We start from the raw sequence: 21,990 nt of genomic DNA on the forward strand, positions 1-21,990 counted from the left end.
TTTTAACCTTTTAAGCTCAAAACTATTTTAGAAGCAGAAAGGACGTAAGTCAAAAGTACGTGAATAGGGGCAGCTAGATGGCGCAGTGGTTAAAGCACCGGCCCTGGATTCAGGAGTACCTGAGTTCAAATCCGGCCTCAGACACCTAACACTTACTGGCTGTGTGACCCTGGGCAAGTCACTTAACCCCCATTGCCCCGCAAAAAAAAAAAAAAAAAAAAAAAAAAGTACGTGAATAGGGGCAGCTAAGTGGCACAATGGATAAAGTACCGCCCCTGGATTCAGGAGGACCTGAGTTCAAATCCAGCCTTAGATACTTGACACTTACTAGCTGTGATCCTGGGCAAGTCACTTAACTCTCATTGCCCCACAAAAAACAAACAAGAAACAAAACAAAACAACAAAAAAAGGTCAAATTACTTTAGAACAAGCAGGGACATCAAAGGTCAACAAGAAAAACGCACTTATTTTGCAGATGAGGAAATTGAGGCCCAGGGAAGATGAGTGATCTGCCTAAGGTCACAGGAGTTGTAGATGAATTAAGATTTGAACACAGGTTCTTTGACACTAGAGCAAGCATGCTTTGTACTGTACCTTATAGACACACTACTCCCCAGGTACGTAAAAAGAGACAACATATAATCACATACCACAGTGCAATCTAGGGCTATACCCATGTCTGCTAACTGTATATCCTGGGGTTGTTCTCCTTATCTGTCCCTACTAGAGAAGCTTAGACATGCTATCATGAAGAATGGAACTAATTCCATGGACCCAGATCTCTGAAGAGCTAGTACCTTGATCTGGATTACAAGACGACTATTCTCTGCTTCTTTAGACCGCAGTTGTGTCTGCAAATGACCCCGCATGGATTCCATGGTCTTGGAGAGTTCAGATGCTGTCTTAGCTTGAGCCTGCAGAGGGATCAAGTCAGAAGAGTTCCTTTCCCTTGCTGGACACATAGGTCTCTCACACCTGTGATAACCATAAGCTGCATGACTGGGTCCTGCCCAGAGGCCTACTCAAATTTTATGAAGCTGCCAAAACACATTAACTACTAGGTATAAGAGTGGGTATCTGATGCACTCTCCCTGTATTTTAGATGTGGTTTATTTCCAAAGACAGAGCTAAAAGAAACCTTGAAGAAAAATTTTAAATATGGGAAAAAATATTAAGAATGTTCACTGGTAAAACAAAATGGAGGGGCTGGGAGTCTAGAGAAGACAGCAGGGAGGGACAAATAACAATTGAGGATCTAGGATAACCATGTCAGAACAATTTCCTATTTAAAACTCTCTACACAATAGGAAAAAAATAAACAGGGAATATGGAAAGAAACTACCTTCTCACACTGAATTTCTTGTAGCAGCTCTTCTACTTCCTTGTCTTTGTCTTGTAGCAATAGCAGCAGGCGCTGGAAGACAACATACATCTCAGCTTCCCCTGGGGAAGGAGTGGGCATGCAAATTCCAGGGCAGGCTATAACCTCTGCACTTCTGCTGGCCAGAAAGGAGAGCACCCCCTTGTGCGAGGCTTGGGACTCATAACTTGGTCATTGGGGCCTGGCAGTTAGGCTGACACAGCCACACAATCCAAACCACAACCCATAGTGTTGAAATTAATGAGGCACGTGCCTTCTGGAGGATCTAGAGCAAATATTCAAAATAAAATGTGGCTGTATCTAGGAAAGAGCCATTGTACTTTTGAGTTCCCCAGATATCAGACCCATGGCAACATTATGTGAAAATTAACCCTTCTAACATTGTCCTTTTAAGTTTTGCAAAACAAACAATGGCTCAGAAAGGCTAAGAAAATCTGTATCTTCTTTTTTTTTTTTTTTTAAGTGAGGCAATTGGGGTTAAGTGACTTGCCCAGGGTCACAAGTAAGTGTTAAGTGTCTGAGGCCTGATTTGAACTCAGGTCCTCCTGACTCCAGGGCCAGTGCTCTATGCACTGTGCCACCTAGCTTCCCCAAATCTATATCTTCTAACACTGAGGCCACCCAAGACTCTTTCTGCATGCCCTGAACTCCCCAAGAAAACCCTTTTACCATTTGAATGAGATCAAAAAGGTGGCTTCACATTACCGCTTTTTCCGAGTCAGCTTCGGCTAGTCGTTTTAATAGGTTTCCTTGTTGCTCCATCAGCTTTTCTGAATCCTTCAGAGACAATCAAACTATCAAGGATATCATAAAACCAACCTCCCCCCACCCACCTGCCCACCCCACAGCCCCTATTCCCGGAGTGATACTGATCTTGAAAGGCCTCATTATTATTTTCATGTCCCCAAGTATTCCTTTCTGCCAGAGAAGGAAAGGGAAGGGTAGTTGTTTACTCAAGTTTCTAATGCTCCTGATAAACATAATTCAATACAATGGCTTCCTCTCTTTGTCAAGTAAAGTCAGAGGATGACATCAGTTCAAAGAGCAAGGTCAAGAGTCAGGGAGCCAAAAATCTAGATATTTTTCTTCCCTTTTCTATTCTCTTTGATTTGAGGTAAAAAATGTAGGAGAAAACAATGATTCCCTTTGATATGCATTAACCAACCAATCAAGAACTTACTTAGCTTACAACACTAGAAGATATATAATGAATTTAGAAAAATATGGGGAAACTTACATGAACTATTACAGGATAAAGAAAGCAATCTACAAGAACAATGCATACAGTGACTATAATAATGTAAAGAAAAATCCTCCAAAGAAGCTAAACTAAAATTAAATGCCATGACCAATTTTGGCCCTGCAGGAGAGATGGTCCAACACACTTCCTTCCTCTCATGAGAGAGATAGATATGGGAGCGGAATGCTACAGATATGGTAGAACACAGTCACTGTATCAGTTCGTTTTGCTTAACTGTTTTTCTTTGTTATAATAAAGATTTCTTGGAGGATAGAGAGGGAATAATATTAGGAAATTATTTTGATATAAAGAAACAAAAAGGTTATCAAATAAAACTTTAGTATGGCTGAAAGGTGGTGGTGGGGAACAACAATTTATTTATCACTTAACTCTCTTCCCTAGGAATATGTTTAAAACAATTAAGTGATTTAATTACTCATCTCAGTGAGCCTCACCCCACTCCCCATTCGCTGTCAGAAAAGAGAATTACCATAGAAACACAGAATATTAATTGAGTATGGACCCTGGATCTAGTCTAATCCTCTTATTTTTACAAAGAGTAGCAAATTAATTTAAGTTAAAGCAGCAAATTAATGAACAAAAAGCAATTAAGGTCTAGAGAACAAAAAGTCTTGGCCAAGGTTACTGACAGAGATGGCAGGAGGGACTCTGATCATCTAAGCTTATAGTTCAAGTTCTCTTTCCACTAAAACACACTTGAATATATTGCAGTCAGCCTCTATTAGATATTGGCTTTGATTCTTTTAAAAAAAAAAAAGCAAACAAACAAAAAACCCCAAGTATAGTTATCCAACAATGGAACAAGGGGGGCCTCAAAGTGCATTGAGTTCCCCCTTACTGGAAGTAAAGACTGAAAGACTCTTTATCTGAGATCTTTTAGAGGAGATTCCTGCAAAGGCAGGAGGTTAGATTAGAGAATACCTACAGTCTCTTTAAATCCTGAGATTCTATAATTTCCTATTTTAAAATCTTAGTATAATAGAAGTTATGGAAGCAGAAAGAAGAAGAAGAATCTAATGTTAGAAGCAAGTTGTAGATAGGGGGCTAGGCTTTCCACAAAAACAATAGCAAAGTGACAAAGACAGTGGCTCAGTGAGGAAGGCCTAGGGTTACCTCTTTAGAATGTTGCTCCTTCAACAAATCTCTGAGAGTACGATTGGTCTCTTCAAAAGTACTCAACTTCTGGAGGAGAAGTTCCTTCTGCCGGGTCAGTGTATTGATGTCAGTGCAAGTCATGTGCTTCTCCTAGAAATCAATTAAGTAGCCAATAGAAATTTGTTACTGAATGCCCACTACATAGATGCCTGGCACAGTGCTCAGTGCTATAGGTGATACAAAGAAATAAAAAAAATTGGGATTCCTGGGGCAGCTAGGTGGCACAGTGGATAAAGCACCGGCCCCGGATTCAGGAGGATTTGAGTTCAAATCCATACTCAGACACTTGACACTTACTAGCTATGCGATCCTGGGCATGTCATTCAACCCTCATTGGCCCGCAAAAATAAATAAATAAAGTAAATGAAATTAAATAAAAATAAATAAATAATAGGGATTCCCCTACCTTTAGATTTAATGACTTTTTGTGTGTGTGTGTGAGGCAATTGTGGTTAAGTGACTTGCCCAGGGTCACACAGCTAGTAAGTGTTAAGTGTCTGAGACCAGATTTGAATTCAGGTCCTCCTGAATCCAGGGCCGGTGCTCTATCCACTGCGCCACCTAGGTGCTCCAGTTCCCCTACTTTTAAGAAGTCTACAGTTTAACTGGGGAATATAAGATACAGTTACAATTAATCAAAAGCTAATGAACAAAGTAAGACAACATATGATAATGGTTAAATAAGTGGTACAGACAATAAGGATTACATAGGAATTAAAACAAGATGACTGTAGGCTGGAGTACTCAAGGAGGGCTCACAAAGGAGATGGAACTTGATCTGGGCCTTGAAATATAACCAGGATTTGAATGGACAGAGGAAAAAGTATAACCATTTGTGGTCTTTCATATCTTGGACATCTACAACATGGCTTGATATCCTGTGACCTCTGGTGATGTGTTATTAGTTTTCTCTGGACTCACCAGTGATGAACCAATTCTTCCAAAGGAGAAGGGCTAGGAAGAAACAAGTTAGTGCACTTGCCCATAGGAAGGAATGGCAAAACCTAGAGCCCTGGGGTTCTTTAGCTAGTTGACAGTAATGGTAAGGTACCAACTGATATCAAACCATCAAATTCACCTTTAGAACCGTGAAGAAAGTACTAGTCACTCCTCTACCACTTACCGATTTTAGTTTCCCGATTGTATCCTTCAATGCCATTACTTGCTTGGCAGCGGCTGCTCCATCCATCTCTGCTTCCACGAGCTTAGACATGAGACATTCTTTTTCCTGTTGTAAATGCCTTTTTTGTAGCCTGTAAATACAATTTGGTTGAGTCATCACCCATCAAGCTTACCTCCAACACAAAGGGCCTTCTCTTTCTCTACAAAGCTCTATGGGCTTCCCCAATTACCATGGTGCTTTCTAACCTCCAAAGTCAGGGGTCATTAGACTACCTCTAGGAGATGGGAAAAACTGAGGTCCCAGAAGGCCATTATGGCTTCTCTGGCTAAGGTTGGGGGTAAGTAGGGAAAGGGTAAATTGGGAGGGTGAGGAAGAGGCAGGAAGGGAAATATAATGTCATCCTTCTTGACTTTTTTTATGACTTATTTCTTCTTTCCATCAGTTCTACTTCTACTGGGGTGAGGAGATATGGAAAAAGGGAGAAAGGGTAGGTACACAAGGTACATATTCTGAATGGGTTTAACCTTTGAAAAAGGTACAAAATTGAAAGGCCACCCAGTGGAAAATGTGCTATCATAAGCAACATCTCTAGGTAAGGCATTTCTGATAACAAAAATTGAAACCCTACATATACCTCGAGATAGTGGGGAGTATTAGGATAGGATAAGAATGGGAAAGAAACTGCTTTACACTGTAAAATCCTTTTCCTCCTTGATACGCTCAATATTTTGTCGAAGCATAGTGTTCTCATGTTCAGTCTCTGCTAGCTCGTGGGCTACCTCCTCCAGCTCTTCCTTCCGCTCCTCTAGGAACCGTTTCGCCATCTGGCGCTCCCCTTTCTGCATCTTTACCTAAAGAAGGGATCACAAGTATAGTCAGAATGGCCAAAGAAGCAAAAAGATTTTTCATCCGTGGGACCCCTCTGCTCAGAGGTAGGTGAGCATAGGGGGGTTGATAAAGAAGGCAGGGATGAGGAGAGATTAGCAAGGACTTTCTGTAGCCAAGGAGTAGGGCTGTCTCTAGGGGGGTTACAGAGCCCAAGGCAAATCAAATCATATTGTGTGGAGTGCCCCCCTTAACATTTTTACACAGGTAAAATCTGATTAAAATGAACAACAAGGGCAGCCTTCAAGAAGAGGTGGAGGGGAGGAGATGTCACAAAAGGGCAACATGCAACCTGAGGGGTGTGTATGGAGACGGGGAGGGGGACTGTTGCCAGGCAGCCAACTGGGGGTGGGGTGGGGTAGGGTGGGGGTGGGGAGACTGAGGGAGTTACATTCTTATATGTACATCGGTGCATTCAGGAGTATTTTTTTTAGCATCAGCTGATGAAGACACTCTTTTCTCCCAATGCTTCCCTGATGGTCTAGTAACCTGGTTGCCACAACAGCACAGGAACCCAACCACCCCCACAAAAAGATACAGAACCACTGGCAATCGCCCCAGTTTGCCATACAAGAGAGAAAGGTCTGCTAATAATTGAGGGGTAGAGGGGGAAAGGGTATCTATTTTTAGGAATGGGGCTTCCCTAGCCATATGCTTATGGCAGAAAACACTCTCCCTTACCCCCAGGGACAGTCTGACCGTTCCAAATCAGCATCAACACTGGACTACCCTAATTTCTACTAGGACAGATGACAATATGAATTCTATTCCTTGGACCAAATGTCTTGTGGGTACCAAGGGGAATAAGGCTACAGAAACCACCCCAAGTTTACTTCCTACTTCACACTTCCTCGGCCTGGCTGTCAGTTCCCCTTACTACCCCTCCTAGATCATCACAGGCATACCTCCGATTTAAGACAACCAACTGAATTTATTAAACTGTCCATCTTCTTGTCATAACGGTTTGTCTTGCAGTGACCAGAATCTTCATCCTCCGTAGAGAGGTCACTTAATCGCATCACTGAAACCAGTTTTTCTGAAGATGGTGGAGATATCTCTAGACAATGAGTTGGACTCTGACACAAAGGTGATCAATAAAGATAACATTACCATCAGGCAAGACTTTACAAGCCTTAAGTCAAAATGCTGCATAGCACATTGGAGAAGGGGGTGGGGTACAGGGTAATCAACCAACTACAGAATACATACTGTGAGCCAGGACTCCTGGATTCTATTTGCACCTCTACCCCCACATCTCCAAACAATTCAGAAAGCACCTAGAACCAATCCCTTCCCCCTCTTTGGTTCTCTGTTTCCTGATCTGTAAAATGAAGAGAACAAATCTGGCCCAAGTCTCACAGGGACATAGACACACACTGTGAGATAAATCCTTTAAAGACAAATAAAGTATAAAGGATTGGACCAGGTAGTCAAAAGCAAAAAAAACAACACTAAACAAGCACACAGAACCTGAGAAATTTAAGAGACCTTAGAGATCAACTAGTACAACTTTATTTTACATATGAGGAAACTGAGACTCAGAGAGGTTAAATTACTTGCCCAAGGTTACACAGCTAGTTAGCTGGCAGAATGGGGACTCATATCCAAGTCTCCTGACTGCCCAGTCAGTTGGCACTCATTATACTATATGTGTAAGGGACTAAAAAGCAACAAATCTGACATGCTTGATGTGATCCTGAACATACACAAAAAAGGAGAGTAATTTTAATGTTTGCATGTCTTGTAAAGGTCACTAAATTTGGGGCACAGTATTTTAGATATATTGATCAATTCACTATTCCATTTTACTCCCCAGAATTATTTTCTCTCTCTCTCTCTCTCTCTCTCTCTCTCTCTCTCTCTCTCTCTCTCTCTCTCCCCTCTCTCGAATCAACAACCCTGCTACTAGGGAGAAAGTAGACTCCTACAGCAGGGCAATTAAAATATAGCACATGTAATTACAAAGTAAAGAGACTGCCCTTTTACAAATCAGAGAAGAGCATATACATCTAAATGAGTTCTATCTCCTTTGATGTAGTCACATTGAGAAGGAATTTATTGGGGTAGCTAGGTGGCACAGAGGACAGAGCACCAGCCCTGGAGTCTGGCTTCAAATCCAGCCTCAGACACTTGACACTTACTAGCTATGTGACCCTGGGCAAGTCACTCATGTAACCCTATTTGCCTCACCAAAAAAAAAAAAAAGAGAGAGAGAGAAAGAATTTATTTCAGTGAGGCTCTAGCATTACTCAAAAAATTTGGGAAATTCCTCTTTGAAAACTGCTTTCAGAGCAGATGGCCTACTCTCTTCAATGCCCTCAATGGGAGCAATTTTTATACTGTAAGAGTATATTTAATTTTTTTGGAAACAGTCAAGAATCATTTGGAATTAAACTGTTGAATAAATCAAATATGGTACTACAGCCTTTTGTATCAAAAACCAGTTGTGGCTATAAAATCATGAGTTGAATTTTTCTAGTCTTGTTTATAACATGCTTCTGAAGGTCACTGCCAAAGAAGAACTCAGAAAATACAGTCTGAGAATTGAAGTATCTTTGGAATAAGTGTCTTTAAGTTCTCATTTGCTTAAATAAAGTCATCAATCTCATTTATAATACTTTATAAACCAGAATAGCTATAAAGAATTTCTCAAGGGAAAATAAATTATTTGATTCCTGTTTAAATCCACTACAAAGAAGAGATTGCTGGGATCACCTGAACACAGTTTTTCAAGTAAATTCAAACCAAGTTTATTTGAATGGCATTAGTTTAGGAGCACAACTAAGACTATAGGAAAATGGAATGCTAATACCTCCCATTTGCAGCCTACGTGCCGAACGGATGCTTTGCCAGGAGGCATCCAAGGGACTTTAGTTTTCACTCGAACACTCCTCCGGACATTCACCGTGTCCCCTCTCATGCCACGTTTATGCGATTTCTGTTAAAAGTGAACACATACACACAAATATATGTGATTGATATGATTATGGTGATAATACAGATAGCAACCCCACCAAACATTATCATGGTGCTTTGCTGAGAAACAACCTTCCGTGAAGATGCTGCTGCTGACTTCTAGATGAAGATAACTTTCTTTTCCTGACCATTTGAAGTAAAGATTGAGTCAAAACAAAGCAAGAGAACCTGGGTGACGTCTAGGCCCCGGTGTTGGCCCTGGTCCGCAGCCTTCATTCACCACGCCCCAACTGGCATGCTCCTACCTGGCTCTTGGCTGGTGTTGGTTTCGGGATCTTTTTTATGTGGACGTGGACAGGAGTGTTCTCATCCACGTGAACATGTAAGGGGGGAGTTGAAGAGCGGTTCTTCATCATTCTCTTCTGGCGGGCAGGGGAGGGCAACACAATAAAAGGTTGATCTGTGGATAAGTAAACTGGGCATGAAAAAGAGAGCTCGCTGCTTTGGGAGGGCACTGAAAGCTCAGCCACTGGGCCCATAGCGCAGCTGCTACCTACATGCACATGCATCTGTGTCGACCACACTCAAGTAGCATGAACCAAGATTTGAGTTCCCATTGTAGTAGGTAACTAAGCTGACTTCAGATGAATCCCATTGTAGGCAAAGTAAAGTCTGGCTCAGTAGAGAGGTATCTGCAAAAATCACCGTTTTCCTCTGGCTACAGCAGTGTCCAGGCCCCAGGATCTTTAAATTTCACTTTCCACTTTACCTATGAGCTAAAAAACTCTGTAATGTAGCATGTCAAAATAGGAGGTTTGATTCGAATTCTACATAACTTAAAATATCCATGCTGATTAGCAGTGGCTTAGAGGTCCTAGGCCTAAAAGTTTTGGCCAAGGTCCAAAAGAAGTAAGCCAGCAGGAAAATACAGACTTTTAGAAATGCAAAGCATGTCCTATAATACTAGCACTATAATTCCTAAAACCGTTCATCTTCTGTTTTTAAGTGAATCAGGTTTTTGGCACTAGTTAAGGATGAGATCTGCATGAATTTTGCAGATGAATAAAAATATTGTTGAGTTTGATTTTTCGATAATATATTTGCAAGGCTGACCAAAACAATCTGGAATTAGCTTTTAAGCACAGTTTAAGTATCATTCTTGGCACCAAACAAAATCACCATATGGAAAGCAAGGCCAAGCTAAAACAGACACATAAATAGGACTTTAAAGCATGCTTCAGCAACTAGCAAAGGCTTGCAAGCTCCACTAATGCAAAAGCTGCCAAAAAGTTGAAGCCCTTGCCCCACGTCCCCTCACATACCGTAACTGTTACGCTGGGAGCTCCACAAGGTGTTCGTAAGACCTTTTTCTGTGTGACAGTCGTTATACCGCTTTTCCCGCAAGGTGGAAACCTGCTTATGGGCACAAGAATTAAATTATGAATGTCTTCCATTTTGTTCTCCCACATTACTCACATGACATTGATTGAGTGACTATAATTTCTCAATTTGGGAAACTAATTTTATTAACTATATTTTATACAAGCAACAAAACACACATTACATAAGAAATAAATATGATGCTAATTTGAAGGGGCCATCATCAGCATTTCTGGCTTGTTAAACTGGCACTTCATTAATTTTAACATGACCTTACTCTGCACAGTACAATTGTAATCCCACCTCAAATAAAAGCAACACTGATCAGTGTAACCAGGAAGGAATGCAGCACAAGTAAAGCAGTATATGAAAGATTAATATAGCTGAAAGCAATCTAGTCTAAGTCTTGTTCTTCGTGATAAAAAACAGACCACCATGCTTGTAAAACTGAATGTCATTTAGTCTGTAATCTGAGTCATTAGATTTGGGGGCTTGGGAGAAGATCTTGGGAGTATGGAGAAATAATCTTAGTCAAGAATTTCTACTTTATGCCCTCTTAAGTACTTAAAGCAAAAAGATGCTTTTTTTTTTTAGCCAACCATGTTTATACTGTGCAAAAACTCGCCAAATGCCAGAACTCTTTTGTCACAAGATTATAAAAACATAAATTTGAACAAAGCAACAAGGGTTTTACAATTTAATTTTTTACATGAAAAAATAATGGGATAGAAAGGGACTTGAAAAGATCATTTTGCCCATCTCTGGGAGAGGCCATTACTGCTTTTAGATATAATCAAATCTAACATGTTCCTGACAAATTCAATTTAACAAACATTCATTAAGCACTATGTGCAAGGCATTGTATTAGGCCCTAGTCATGGATTGAACTGTTGATTAATCAACAAATTTTTATTAACTATCTATCTAGTATCAACTCTGCAGGATATACAATTGAAGAATATTCCAACCAGTATTAGCATACTTAGTTTCCCCCCACAAATAACATTTCTGTTCCACGAGTATTTGTTGAATAAAAGCAAATCAGAGGACCTTCCTCTTTCAGTTTTCCCTTCCAAGTACCTTTGCCTCATCATTTACTCTGTTATCCCCTGGGTCATCCCATCATAGAAAGAATACAGAGGCCCAAATTCCTGGGCTAATCTATCATAGCTACTAAGTATTAAGTCTGGCAAGGTGGTTTAGATTTGGATTTGTGTATTTTTAAATAATGTGGTCAAAATTTTCACAAAACAAAAATGAGAAAGCCAAGAAGAGGAAACTGAAAGTCCAGTCTGTAGTTCCCTTGACAACTTCTCTCCAAGATGAGTGAATATCACATTGGTCTTCATTAAATCTTAACATATTGCTCATAATTTTAAAACCGGGGCTGGATACCATAAAACACTGCCAGGCCTTTCAGCCCCATTTGACAGGGGTGAGATGACTAAAGCTAAGCAGAATTAGACAAGCCTGGGATGGCAAGGAGAAGGGATGTCAAGGGGAGCTAATCAGAGGGTCCCTCTGTCCGGGCTTGGTGGCAGCAGCCTAAAGGACCCACTTTACCCTTTGGAAAAAGATTCACCAAGTAAGTGGGAATGCCCAAGCAGGATGGGGCAGGGAGGGCATGAATGCTCTTCCCCAAACCTCGGTGTGGGCATTCCCCTACCAAGGGTTAATGTCACAACTGCAAGAGGGGAGAGGTGGCCCAGGGAGGCAGAAACAGAAAAAACCACCGGGGGCCATAGGGAGGAAGGGGAAGAGGGGGTCCCTGGAGCGTGGGGGACGAAACCGCCTCCACTCATTTACAGGGGCCGCCAGTCAGGGGCCGCCCCATCCCCACGGCCCTCACCCTGGAGAGGCCCGGCTCAGGGACCGCCGGAGGCCTAGGGAAAAACGGGAGAAGGATCGGCCGGGGGCTCGCCCCCGCCGTGCCCGCGGTGACCGGGATCTCAGGGAGCGGGCATCCCCGATCGCCTGGCGGGTCAGGAGATCCAGAAAGCATGAGTAGGCACAGCCGGCGCCATCCGGGACTGTTCTTGGAGAGATCATCGGATGGAGTAAATGCCCGGATGGGGGGGGTAAGCCCCCAGGTTAATAACCCCCTCCTCCCCCTCCGCGGGGGTTCTGAAGTGTGACGTCCCCAGAGAGAGTGGGAAGCCACAGGGCGGGGCTGGCCCGAGGCAGACCTTCGAACGCGGCGTAGGGGAGACTTCGGGGGCCGGCGGGGGCTGGGGTCCCCCCCCCAGCCCTCCCCTCTCACCAGGAACGGCACGGCTGTGCCCAGAAACGCCTCCTTATGAAGTCGTTGAAATCGGAGGCCAGGGTAGTGCCATGGAGACGCCGGGGCGGATGCAGTGCGCCTCCCCCAACGACTCCTCCCTTCTTCCGCCTCCTTTTCCGACACCCGGTCGGCAGCTCGCCCATTGGCCAGTTCAAACCCCACCGGGAGCCCCTTTAGCTTCGCCATTTAACCACAGCCCCTAGCGTCACAGAGACACCCCGCCCCCTCCCCCGCCCACTTCCTGCACGGAGCGGGGGCTGTCGCCGTGGAAACGAAGGGGGAGGAAATGGGAGGGAGGAGGAGGAGGTGGGAGAAGAAGGAGGAATGGGAGAAGAAGGAGGAATGGGAGAAGAGGAGGAATGGGAAGGGGAAGTGGAGAAACAAGGGAAAAGGAGAGAAGAAGTGAGAAAAGGAAAGGGGAGAAGGAAATAAATAGGAGAAGTAGAGTAAAGAGGTTTAGAAAGGAGAGAAAAGGGAAATGGAGAGAAGAGGTGGGTGAGGGGAAAAGAGAGGAGGATAAAAAAGGAAGTAGGAGAAGTCGAAATTTGAGGAGAAAGAAGAGAAGTGGGAAGAGGGAGGGAAGGGAAGGAAATAAATGGAAGACTCAGGAAAATAAGGGGAGGAAGAAGGAAAGGGAAGGGGAAATGGGGGGGGGGTATGTAGCAGGACAGATTCTCAGCTGAGCCACGGACTGATGTTTAGAATCTGGTTCAGGTGAATTGTTCAGATTTGAAACAAGAGGACATAAACTGCATCAGAACGTACGGGGTTAGGTCTGCACTCCCAGCCTCATCTCTTCCCCTTAAAGTTACCAAATATTTTTCTCCCTCATTTTAGGATCATTTAGCATCATGGAAGGGACATTAGAGATCAACTAATCCAACTTCATCTCACAGAAGGAAAAACCAAGACAAAGGGGTTGAGGAACTTGGCTAAGGCCACATGTGGCAGTTAGGATTTGAATCCAGGTCTTCCACTTTCCACACCAAGTTCTTTCCTCTATCCACAAACCCTCCATGAAAACTCCAAGGTCACTTCTAATTCCAGAACTCTATTATGAATTAACTCCTTGTCACAGTAAATGCCCTAGGTGTTTCATGAAGGAGAACCCAGTGAGACCTAATTTGGTGACCACCATTCAGTGGGGGGGAATGTGCCAATGAGTTCCAAATAACAGCACCATACCATGGAGTTTCCATTCCTGTCAATCTATTGAAACAGCTCCCTCCAAGGTCATGAGTGGGAAGCCTTCCCAATCCCTGGATCCAATTAACCTTTTTTTTCAGTCCTGAAACTCCTTGACCTCTGCTGCTTATGACACTGTTGACCACACCCTTCTAGTGGATACTGTCTTATGGTCCTTTTGAGACTCCAGCTCCAGCTCCTTTATCTCTGCTTGACTACTTACTGTACGTATTTCTTGTTTCTAGTCTTGATCTTCTCCTAATAGATGCTCTTCTTTGAACAGCCTAATTTATTCCTACCATTTTAATCTCTATGTAAATGGATCATGAACTTGTATTTCCAGCTTCTTACTCTTTTCTGAGGTCCAAAGCTGTATCTCTAACTGCCCTGGCAGACATCTTCCCTGAGATGTCTCCTCAGATACTCAGACTTACAAGTACAAAACTGAAACACCACTCTCTTCTGATTCTCCCGCATTTCTAATGGTGTTCGCTCTTCATCTCCATCCCTGTTTGCTCTTCCCAACCCATTCAATTTTTGTGGTTGTTCTTCAGGACCCTGTCAGATTACTTTCCTTTTCAGCAGTGTCTCTCCTTGGAATCCCATGGTTTTTTTTTTTTTTTTCAGTTTTAACTACCATGTCCAAGCACCTCAATCACCCATTCCATACTCTTTTGTCCCGTCTTTCCTTTTCTCCTGAGTTCCAATCACTCAAGTCTTCAACAACCCAGTGGAAATCTCGACTTTCCTGTTTACATCTTTTTTTTTTTTGTCCTGTTTACATCGTAAACTCAACATGTCCAGAATCTTCCTCCCCAAACTTGTTCTCCTTTTGACTTTCCTTTTTTGGTCAATGGCACCACCATTTCTACCCAGTGTAAAGAATTAATTGTTATTTGAGGTTTTTATGACCCCATATTTTGGCTAAGTTCGTTCCTGTTAAATAAATCCTGCTCTGTTTTGAGGGAGGCTGCCGGTCTCCTTCCTTGCCCCAATATTGCAGCGAGCTGCCTAGCTAACACTCCCCAATTAAAAACTGATCCCTACACCAGTCATCCAGATGCAAAACCTTTGTGTTATCTTTGCTGCTTCCTTCTCCCTTATCCCTGACATTTAGTAAAGTTACCAACTGATGCCTGTCTAGACCAGGGCTTCTTAAACCTATTCCACTCACAAGCCCTTTTCATCAGAGAAATTTTCATGCGAGCTGGTTATATATGGATACAAATATGGATACAAATCAAACGTTTACTGCCAAATTTTTCACGACCCCGCCCCCCATTCAGCTACACAACTCCATATGGGGCCTTGACTCACAGTTTAAGAAGTTTTGGTCTAGATTGCCTTTGAAACATATCTCACATTGTGTCCCCTTCTTTCTATTCCCATAGTCAACACTGTCATTCAGGTATTCATTACCACCACTCACCTGGGCTAGAGTGATAGCTTCCTAAGCAAGTATCTTTTCCTTCAGTCTCTTTCTCTTTCTAACCTTTCCTTCAATACCACTTCCAGAAAAATCATCCTTATACATAGATTTGATCATTTTACTCAGCACAACATTCTTTAATGACTTCCTATTGTTTGACAGAATCAATGCACAACCATTTATTGTTTTTGTTTTGTTTTGTTTTGTTTTGCGGGGCAATTGGGGTTAAGTGACTTGCCCAGGGTCACACAGCTAGTGAGTGTCAAGTGTCTGAGGTCGAATTTGAACTCAGATCCTCCTAAATCCAGGGCTGGTGCTTTATCCACTGCACTACCTAGCCGTCCCTGCACAACCATTTATTAAGCACCAAAGCAACAAGCCTGGCATTTGAAGCTTTCTGCCACCCTAATTTTGCAGCCTAAATTTTGTAGCTAATCTCTACCTCATATTCTGTATTGTAATCAAACTATTACTTGCCATATCTATAGAAATTACACATTTCCACACCACCTCACTATTTTCCCTAGAATTCCTCACCATTTCCATCCACCTGCTGTAATCTTACCTATCTTTTCATACCCAGTTCAAATTCTGAGGCCTCCCTGAAGCTTCCCCTGATTTTCCAGTTGGAAAAGAGCCAGCTTTTCTCATACCTTGCATAAATGGAACTTCATTTTTATTTCTAAGATGCAGAGGGATATAAAGGAAAGAGCCCTGGACTCAAGGATCAGATGATCTGGGTTTTAGTCCTAATATAGCATGGCTACTACTGATAATAAAAACAACTCATATTTGTATTTAAAATCTACAAAATATTTTCCTCACAACAACCCCTGGGAAGTAGCTAAGTGACCCTAGGCAAGTAATTTAACCAATTTTGAGCCTCCATTTAGCCATTTGTGAAATGGGCATATATAATTTAGCTCATGTTACTTGCTATTCAGGTTTGTCCTAAGGAGATCCTTTTGTAAACCTTAAAGCATTATATAAATTTGAGCTGGTATTAGTACCTCTTTTATGAACTTATTTAATTCTATTTTCTATTGTAATTATTTGCATGCACTGTATACAGGTAGTCTACTAGATTGTAAATTCCATGAGAAACATGTGTTTATGCCTTTTTATATCTACCCCAGTACTAAATATGTTGCTAAGTTTGTTGAATGAGATGGGAGGGATGAGGATATCCCTAGTTTAATTAATTTGAAGTCACAATACAATTTTGTCAGTTGTTTTTCAGTCACGTCCAACTCTTCATTGCCCCATTTGGGGTTTTCTCGGCAAAGATACTGGAATGGTTTGCCATTTCCTTCTCCAGCTCATTTGACAGATGAAGAAACTGAAGCCAACAGGGTTAAGTGACTTGTCCCGGATCACACAGCTAGTTAAGTGTCTGAGGTCAGAATTGAATTCAGGAAGATGTCTTCCTGACTCCAGGCTCAGCACTCTATCCACTGCACCACCTAGCTCCATGACAATACAATAAGAAAAGTTATTTTTAAAATGACATTATACATCCAAAATACTATTGTCCTTCTCTAAGATGATCTACAAAGAGATCTTACATTTATGCCCATGAGGCTGCCATTTAAAAAATATTCTTAAGAAATGGACCTCAGAGACGTGCAAGAAAGGCAGTCTCCTGACTTTAGAATCACACTTCTATTTTTGACACCAATGATACAGACCAATCTGATCATCCAACTTTCTCACCAGACTTTTCTGGGAATGATTGATGGCAGTTTACCCAAATCAAATCCACTCTCAGAGGAAAAAGATCTTCCCTCTCTTGAGGCAATCAAAAGAACATAATATAGGCCCCAAAGGTCATTCTGAAGTTATTTCAGACAATGGCAGCATCTTGGAGATGAGTTATTATAAGTGTATTATTCAGCCAAGGGAAGTATTTTGTTTTGTTTTAAAGTAGGCCTTTTTTTTTTTTGGCAGGGCAATGAGGGTTAAGTGAATTGCCCAGGGTCACACAGCTAGTAAGTTTCAAGTGTCTGAGTCTGGACTTGAACTCAACTCTTCCTGAATCTAGGGCTGGTGCTCTATCCACTGTGCCACCTAAGGGAAGTATTTAGACGGGCACTTCCCTTACATATGTAACTTTTGGCGTTTGTTTTTGTTAAAATACTAAAAATTCAGTTTAACATCCATTTTTCAAAGTCAATATTAGTCATTAAATACAGAAATTCCTGGTTGGCTTTTTTTTTTTTTGAGAGGGTGGTAAAGATTTTTTTTTGGCTCACTAGCATCTTGGATTAGTGCCTGGCATATATGCATAAGTGCTTACAAGTATTTGTTGAATATTTATAGTCATACCCATAGCTTATAGCCCACTCATGATTAGCTATACTTAACTGAGGCAAGGGTAGGGAAGGTCAAAAGAAGCAGTGACTCAAATACGTCCCAATAAAGGAGAATCCAAAAATTATTTGCTTTTAGAATGACTTGGAGAATATAGTATTGCTTTGTAGTCCTTGGAACAAGCATGGTGTAGTGGCTAGATTGAATAAGGAAGGCATGTTTCAAATCCTGTCTCTGACACTGTGACCAGGGGGAAATCATTTAACTGCAGTTTTAAAATGTGGGGTTTGGACAAAATGGTCTCTAAGGTCCCTTCCAGCTCTAAATCTGTGATTCTCCATTGTTCTTCGTTGCACATACTGACTAGCAACAGGTCAGGAGGAGTCTCCTAATAGTGTACCGAGAACCGAAGGAGCCTGCCTTGTTCAAAGAATTGGCTTCAGAAATTTGAATTTAAGCTCTGGTACATTGGTCTAAAATTTAGTCTCCTTGTTTTATAGTCACATTTCAAATTCTTTCAATTAGCGCATATACTTTTACTTCACTCACCCCCAGATGTTGGAGAAAAGAGAATCAAAGAAGTTCAGAATTGGAAGGAACCTTAGAGGTCATCTAATCTAACTGACATCCTGAAGATACTTAGTTCTCCAAAGGAGGACTCATTTTTCAAGAGTTTGAAAAGAAAAAAAAATGTTTTTCAGTGGAGAGAATAGTTATTCCATCCATTAATACAGGTTGAAAGCTGAGTGGTGTATCTAACTTGGAAGGTTGGGTGGGTGAGAAAACTGGGGAGAGGCCAGGAAAGCATTCCTTTAAAAAGAACTGATAACTGGGGGCAGTTAGGTGGTGCGGTGGATAAAACACTGGCCCTGGATTCAGGAGGACCTCAGTTCAAATCCAGCCTCAGATACTTGACACTTACTAGTTGTGTGACCCTAGGCAAGTCACTTAACCCTCATTGCCCTGAAAAGGAGAAAAAAAAAAAAGAATGAGACAGCATAAGGAAACATAAGGGAAAAAGAACTGATAACTAATTCTGAGAAGCATGCCAGGAGGATAGCAGGCAGAAAGGAAAGAAAACCTTTGATTCCTCCTGATGTATCAGAAGATCATTGTGTCTAAAAGAGACCTTAGAGTTCATGTAGTGACTGGTTGTTAGTCCTACCATCTCATTTTACAGATGGAGAAACTGAGACTGAAAGAGTTAAATGACTTGCCTGGGGTCACACAGGTAGCTAAGCAGCAAGGCAAATCAGCTCCAGGTCACCTGACAGAAATTCTAAGTCTAACAGTTTTTCCATTGTATCATGCTCTCTCACACTAGGCAGTTGTGTGGATAGTGGTCTTCAGATATTTGGGGCTAGAGACCCTGAGTGATATAGGGTCCATCCTCTACAAAGGAAAAGGGCCTGGTCCTGGGCCTCATTCCCAAAGAGATACAACTATATATATCCAAGTGTTGATTTATAAACATTTATTGAACACTTACCTATATATGTGCTGAGTACTTTACTAAGTGTTCTGGTTGATATCTAAGGATAAATAGACACAGTCCCTATCTTTGCAGAGTTTATAGTATATCCCAAGGAAACAAATCACAAATCATACTTTCATAAGAAACGAATAGCAGGAAATGGAGAAGCAAATTGTTAATACAATAAAATAGACTCCAAATGAAAGACTTAACTGCTTGAGGGGTGCACAAGAAAGGAATGGTTGGGGAGATCATTCAAGAAGACTTTCTGGGAGAGATTACTAGTGGAGGGGAGGAAAGAGGTAAGGGGAAAGCATATTACAGATGGGAATAGCCATGTGTAAATGCAGAGACTGGAAAGAACAAGGAACATTGTTTTTAACATTTAGATTCGCCCCAAAATGGAATGGGCTGTCCCCAAAATGGTGGGTTCCCTATGTCTAGAGGGTCTTCAAGTGAAGAAGGCCTATCAGGAATGTTGGAGAAAGTAATCCAGGTATGAGTTGACTATATAATCCCTGAGATGTCTCTTCCAATTATGATATTCTATGATTCTGTGTCCTGAGAGATGGAAAAATAGCTTAGGCTGTAGTGGAGAATGTGTGATAAGGAGTAAACAGATTTGAGGTTTAGGCCTTGTTCTTTGTGCTATACCACTCAATACCTCAGAGACACTTCCTTCTGTCTCCTTGTAGACTCCTCTGGGAGGTAGGTGCTATTATTATCCCTATTTTACAGATGAAGAAACTGAGGGTGACAGAGGTTAAGTGACTTGCCCAGCATCACGAAGCTAGTATCTGAGGCTACATTTAAACTCAGTTCTTCCTGACTCCAAAATCATCTCTCTAATCCACTGCACCACCTAGCTGTCACTGAGGGAAAATAATACACACTCTTTTGACTTTGTTTTATTGTTTCTTGATGTCTCATAGAGGCAATTTGGCCAATTCTAATTTTTAAAGAGTTGTTTTCTTCAATAAAATTTTGTGCCTCCTTTTCCAAACCATTAATTCTCTTTTCATATTTGTCTAGTTCTCACTTCTTTTCCCATTTTTCCTCGACTGCTCTCATTTGGTTTTTTTAAAAATGATTTTTAGCTCTTAAAAAAACAAAAAACCTCTTGATTTAACCTTATAGGAATTCTTGTTGGACTTGGTCCAAGCTGCATTTATCTTTGAGGCTTTGCATGTAGATTTTGAGGCATTCTCCTGGGTTTGTATCTGGAGTTTCCCTGTCAACATAGTTGGGAACTTTCTCTGTTTATTCTTCCATACTACTACTTGACTTCAGATTTTGTTAGTGCTAGGTTCTGCACACTTCTGGAGTGGAATATCTGCCCTGAGTTTTTGTCATCCCCCATCCTTCTGCTGCTTTCACAGCTCTGGCTGGGGCCCTGCAAGTTTTCAATGCTCCCTGAGTGGTGTGATTTAGGTGGGGGAAGAGGGACCTGTTTTCCATCTGAGTTTAAACTCTGCAAGTTCATGACTGGGGCTTGGGACTGTCAGCTTGTCCTAGGTTGGGAGTTTCAGTGGACTTCTACTGGTCTCAGCTACTATTGGTCCATTGGAAAGCTCTGCAGGTTCAAAGCCACTGAACTGCGGGCTTTTCTTTGGTCTGGAATTCTTGCCTTGGTTATACCACTGCAAGCTTCCACACTGGGCTGGAGGCTAGAACTGGGTTGCATCTCTGCTCCTGGAATCAGAGCCAGACCACATTTTACTCCTGGATTTTGCTCCTTGCTCAGCACATACTGAGGGCCAATGCTCAAGACCACTCCTCTCTGTTCTAGATCTGTGCCCCAGAAATGGGTAATAGGCAACAAAGCTGCCAGATAGCACCCAATCCTGCACCTAGCACTAGTTCAAGAATTCCCTTGGATCTCCTTTCTGCTCTGATACTTCTTGCCCTGGTGCTCTATTTTAGCCATCTTTCAGTCTCTGGGCTCTGGAAGGTTCCTCATTGTACATGTTTCTGGCCAGGCCCTCTCTCTAGTGTCTGAATACCTTTCTGTCTCCTAAAGCTTCCCCAGTCTGAAAAAATGGCTCAGTGCCTTTTATTTGGCTTTCCTGATCAGAATTCAGTCTGGTGTATTTTTTGTTTTCTTCATGGAGGCAGTCTGACATCTTGACTCCATCCCACAATGTAGTCTCAATTTGGATCTTTCACTAAGTACCTTTTAAAAATTTATTTGTTTGGGGGGGGGCACATTTTAAGTTCTGAGTTGTCTTCTTCCTTCCTTCCCAACAACACATTAGAGAAGGCCAACATTTGATAAATATAGATATAGATTAGACATAGACAGACATAGACTAGACATAGGCATAGACATAGACAGACATAGACATAGACATAGACACAGACATAGGCATAGACATAGACATAGACATAGACACAGACATAGGCATAGACATAGACAGACATAGACTAGACATAGACACAGACATAGGCATAGACATAGACATAGACATAGATATAGATATGTGGTACCATACAATACATACCTCCATATATAAGTTCTTTCTCTGGAGGTGGTTAGCATAAGTCCTTCGTTATTAATTTGAATCATCATATTACTCAGACTAGCTTAGTTATCCAGAGTTACTCTTCAAATAATATTGCTGTTATTATATACGATGTTTTCCTGGTTCTGCTCATTTCACTCTGCATTATTTCATGTGTGTCTTTTTCCATGTTTTCCTAGAACCAACCTCATCATTTCTTATAGCACAGTAGTATTCCACCACAATCATATACCACAACTTATTCACTATTCCCCAATTGATGGGCATCCTCTCAACTTCCACACTAAAGCAGCAACTCTAGCTGAATCTGGTGGACCATTTGAAAGGATAAAAAGCATTATCCAATTAGTTATGGATACCTTAAGTCCTTCCTTTGAAAGCCTACTAAACTACCTGTATATGTTTTCCTGGTCTTTGAAATAAAACCACTTTTTTGGGGGGGAGTAAATGGGGAATAGGGCAAAATAACTTAAAGCTGTCTAGAATTTTAAAATGAAGAACTTTGGACTTAAGAATGAAACCTAGGGAGCAGCTAGGTGGCGCAGTGGATAAAGCATTGGCCTTGGATTCAGGAAGACCTGAGTTCAAATCTAACCTCAGACACTTGACACTTACTAGCTGTGTGACCCTGAGCAAATCACTTAACCCCCATTGCCCTCCCCCCCCAAAAAAGAATGAGACCTGGGTT

At 41.8% G+C, this 21,990-nt stretch overlaps 1 protein-coding gene across 10 annotated transcripts in view; it reads right to left on the reverse strand.

Moving 5' to 3' along the window:
• Positions 1-12,525, reverse strand: part of ODF2 (outer dense fiber of sperm tails 2) — a 41,534-nt gene extending 29,009 nt beyond the window's left edge. The window contains exons 1-11 of one of the 10 annotated variants that reach the window (XM_043985986.1): positions 12,362-12,525; positions 10,044-10,134; positions 9,027-9,143; positions 8,618-8,743; positions 6,711-6,881; positions 5,611-5,771; positions 4,921-5,050; positions 3,756-3,887; positions 2,087-2,158; positions 1,343-1,414; positions 798-914 (exon numbers count right to left, since the gene is read on the reverse strand). In XM_043985986.1, coding sequence (XP_043841921.1) covers positions 798-914; positions 1,343-1,414; positions 2,087-2,158; positions 3,756-3,887; positions 4,921-5,050; positions 5,611-5,771; positions 6,711-6,881; positions 8,618-8,743; positions 9,027-9,143; positions 10,044-10,134; positions 12,362-12,525 — 1,353 coding nt within the window. Of the gene's footprint in view, positions 1-797; positions 915-1,342; positions 1,415-2,086; positions 2,159-3,755; positions 3,888-4,920; positions 5,051-5,610; positions 5,772-6,710; positions 6,882-8,617; positions 8,744-8,853; positions 9,182-10,043; positions 10,138-11,950; positions 12,243-12,361 lie in introns of those variants that run through there. The other 9 variants (XM_043985984.1, XM_043985976.1, XM_043985983.1 and 6 more) reach the window with 9 other exon arrangements.
• Positions 12,526-21,990: the final 9,465 nt, after the last annotated feature.

Source organism: Dromiciops gliroides, chromosome 2 (assembly GCF_019393635.1).
Source record: "Dromiciops gliroides isolate mDroGli1 chromosome 2, mDroGli1.pri, whole genome shotgun sequence".
Lineage (NCBI taxonomy): Eukaryota > Metazoa > Chordata > Mammalia > Microbiotheria > Microbiotheriidae > Dromiciops > Dromiciops gliroides.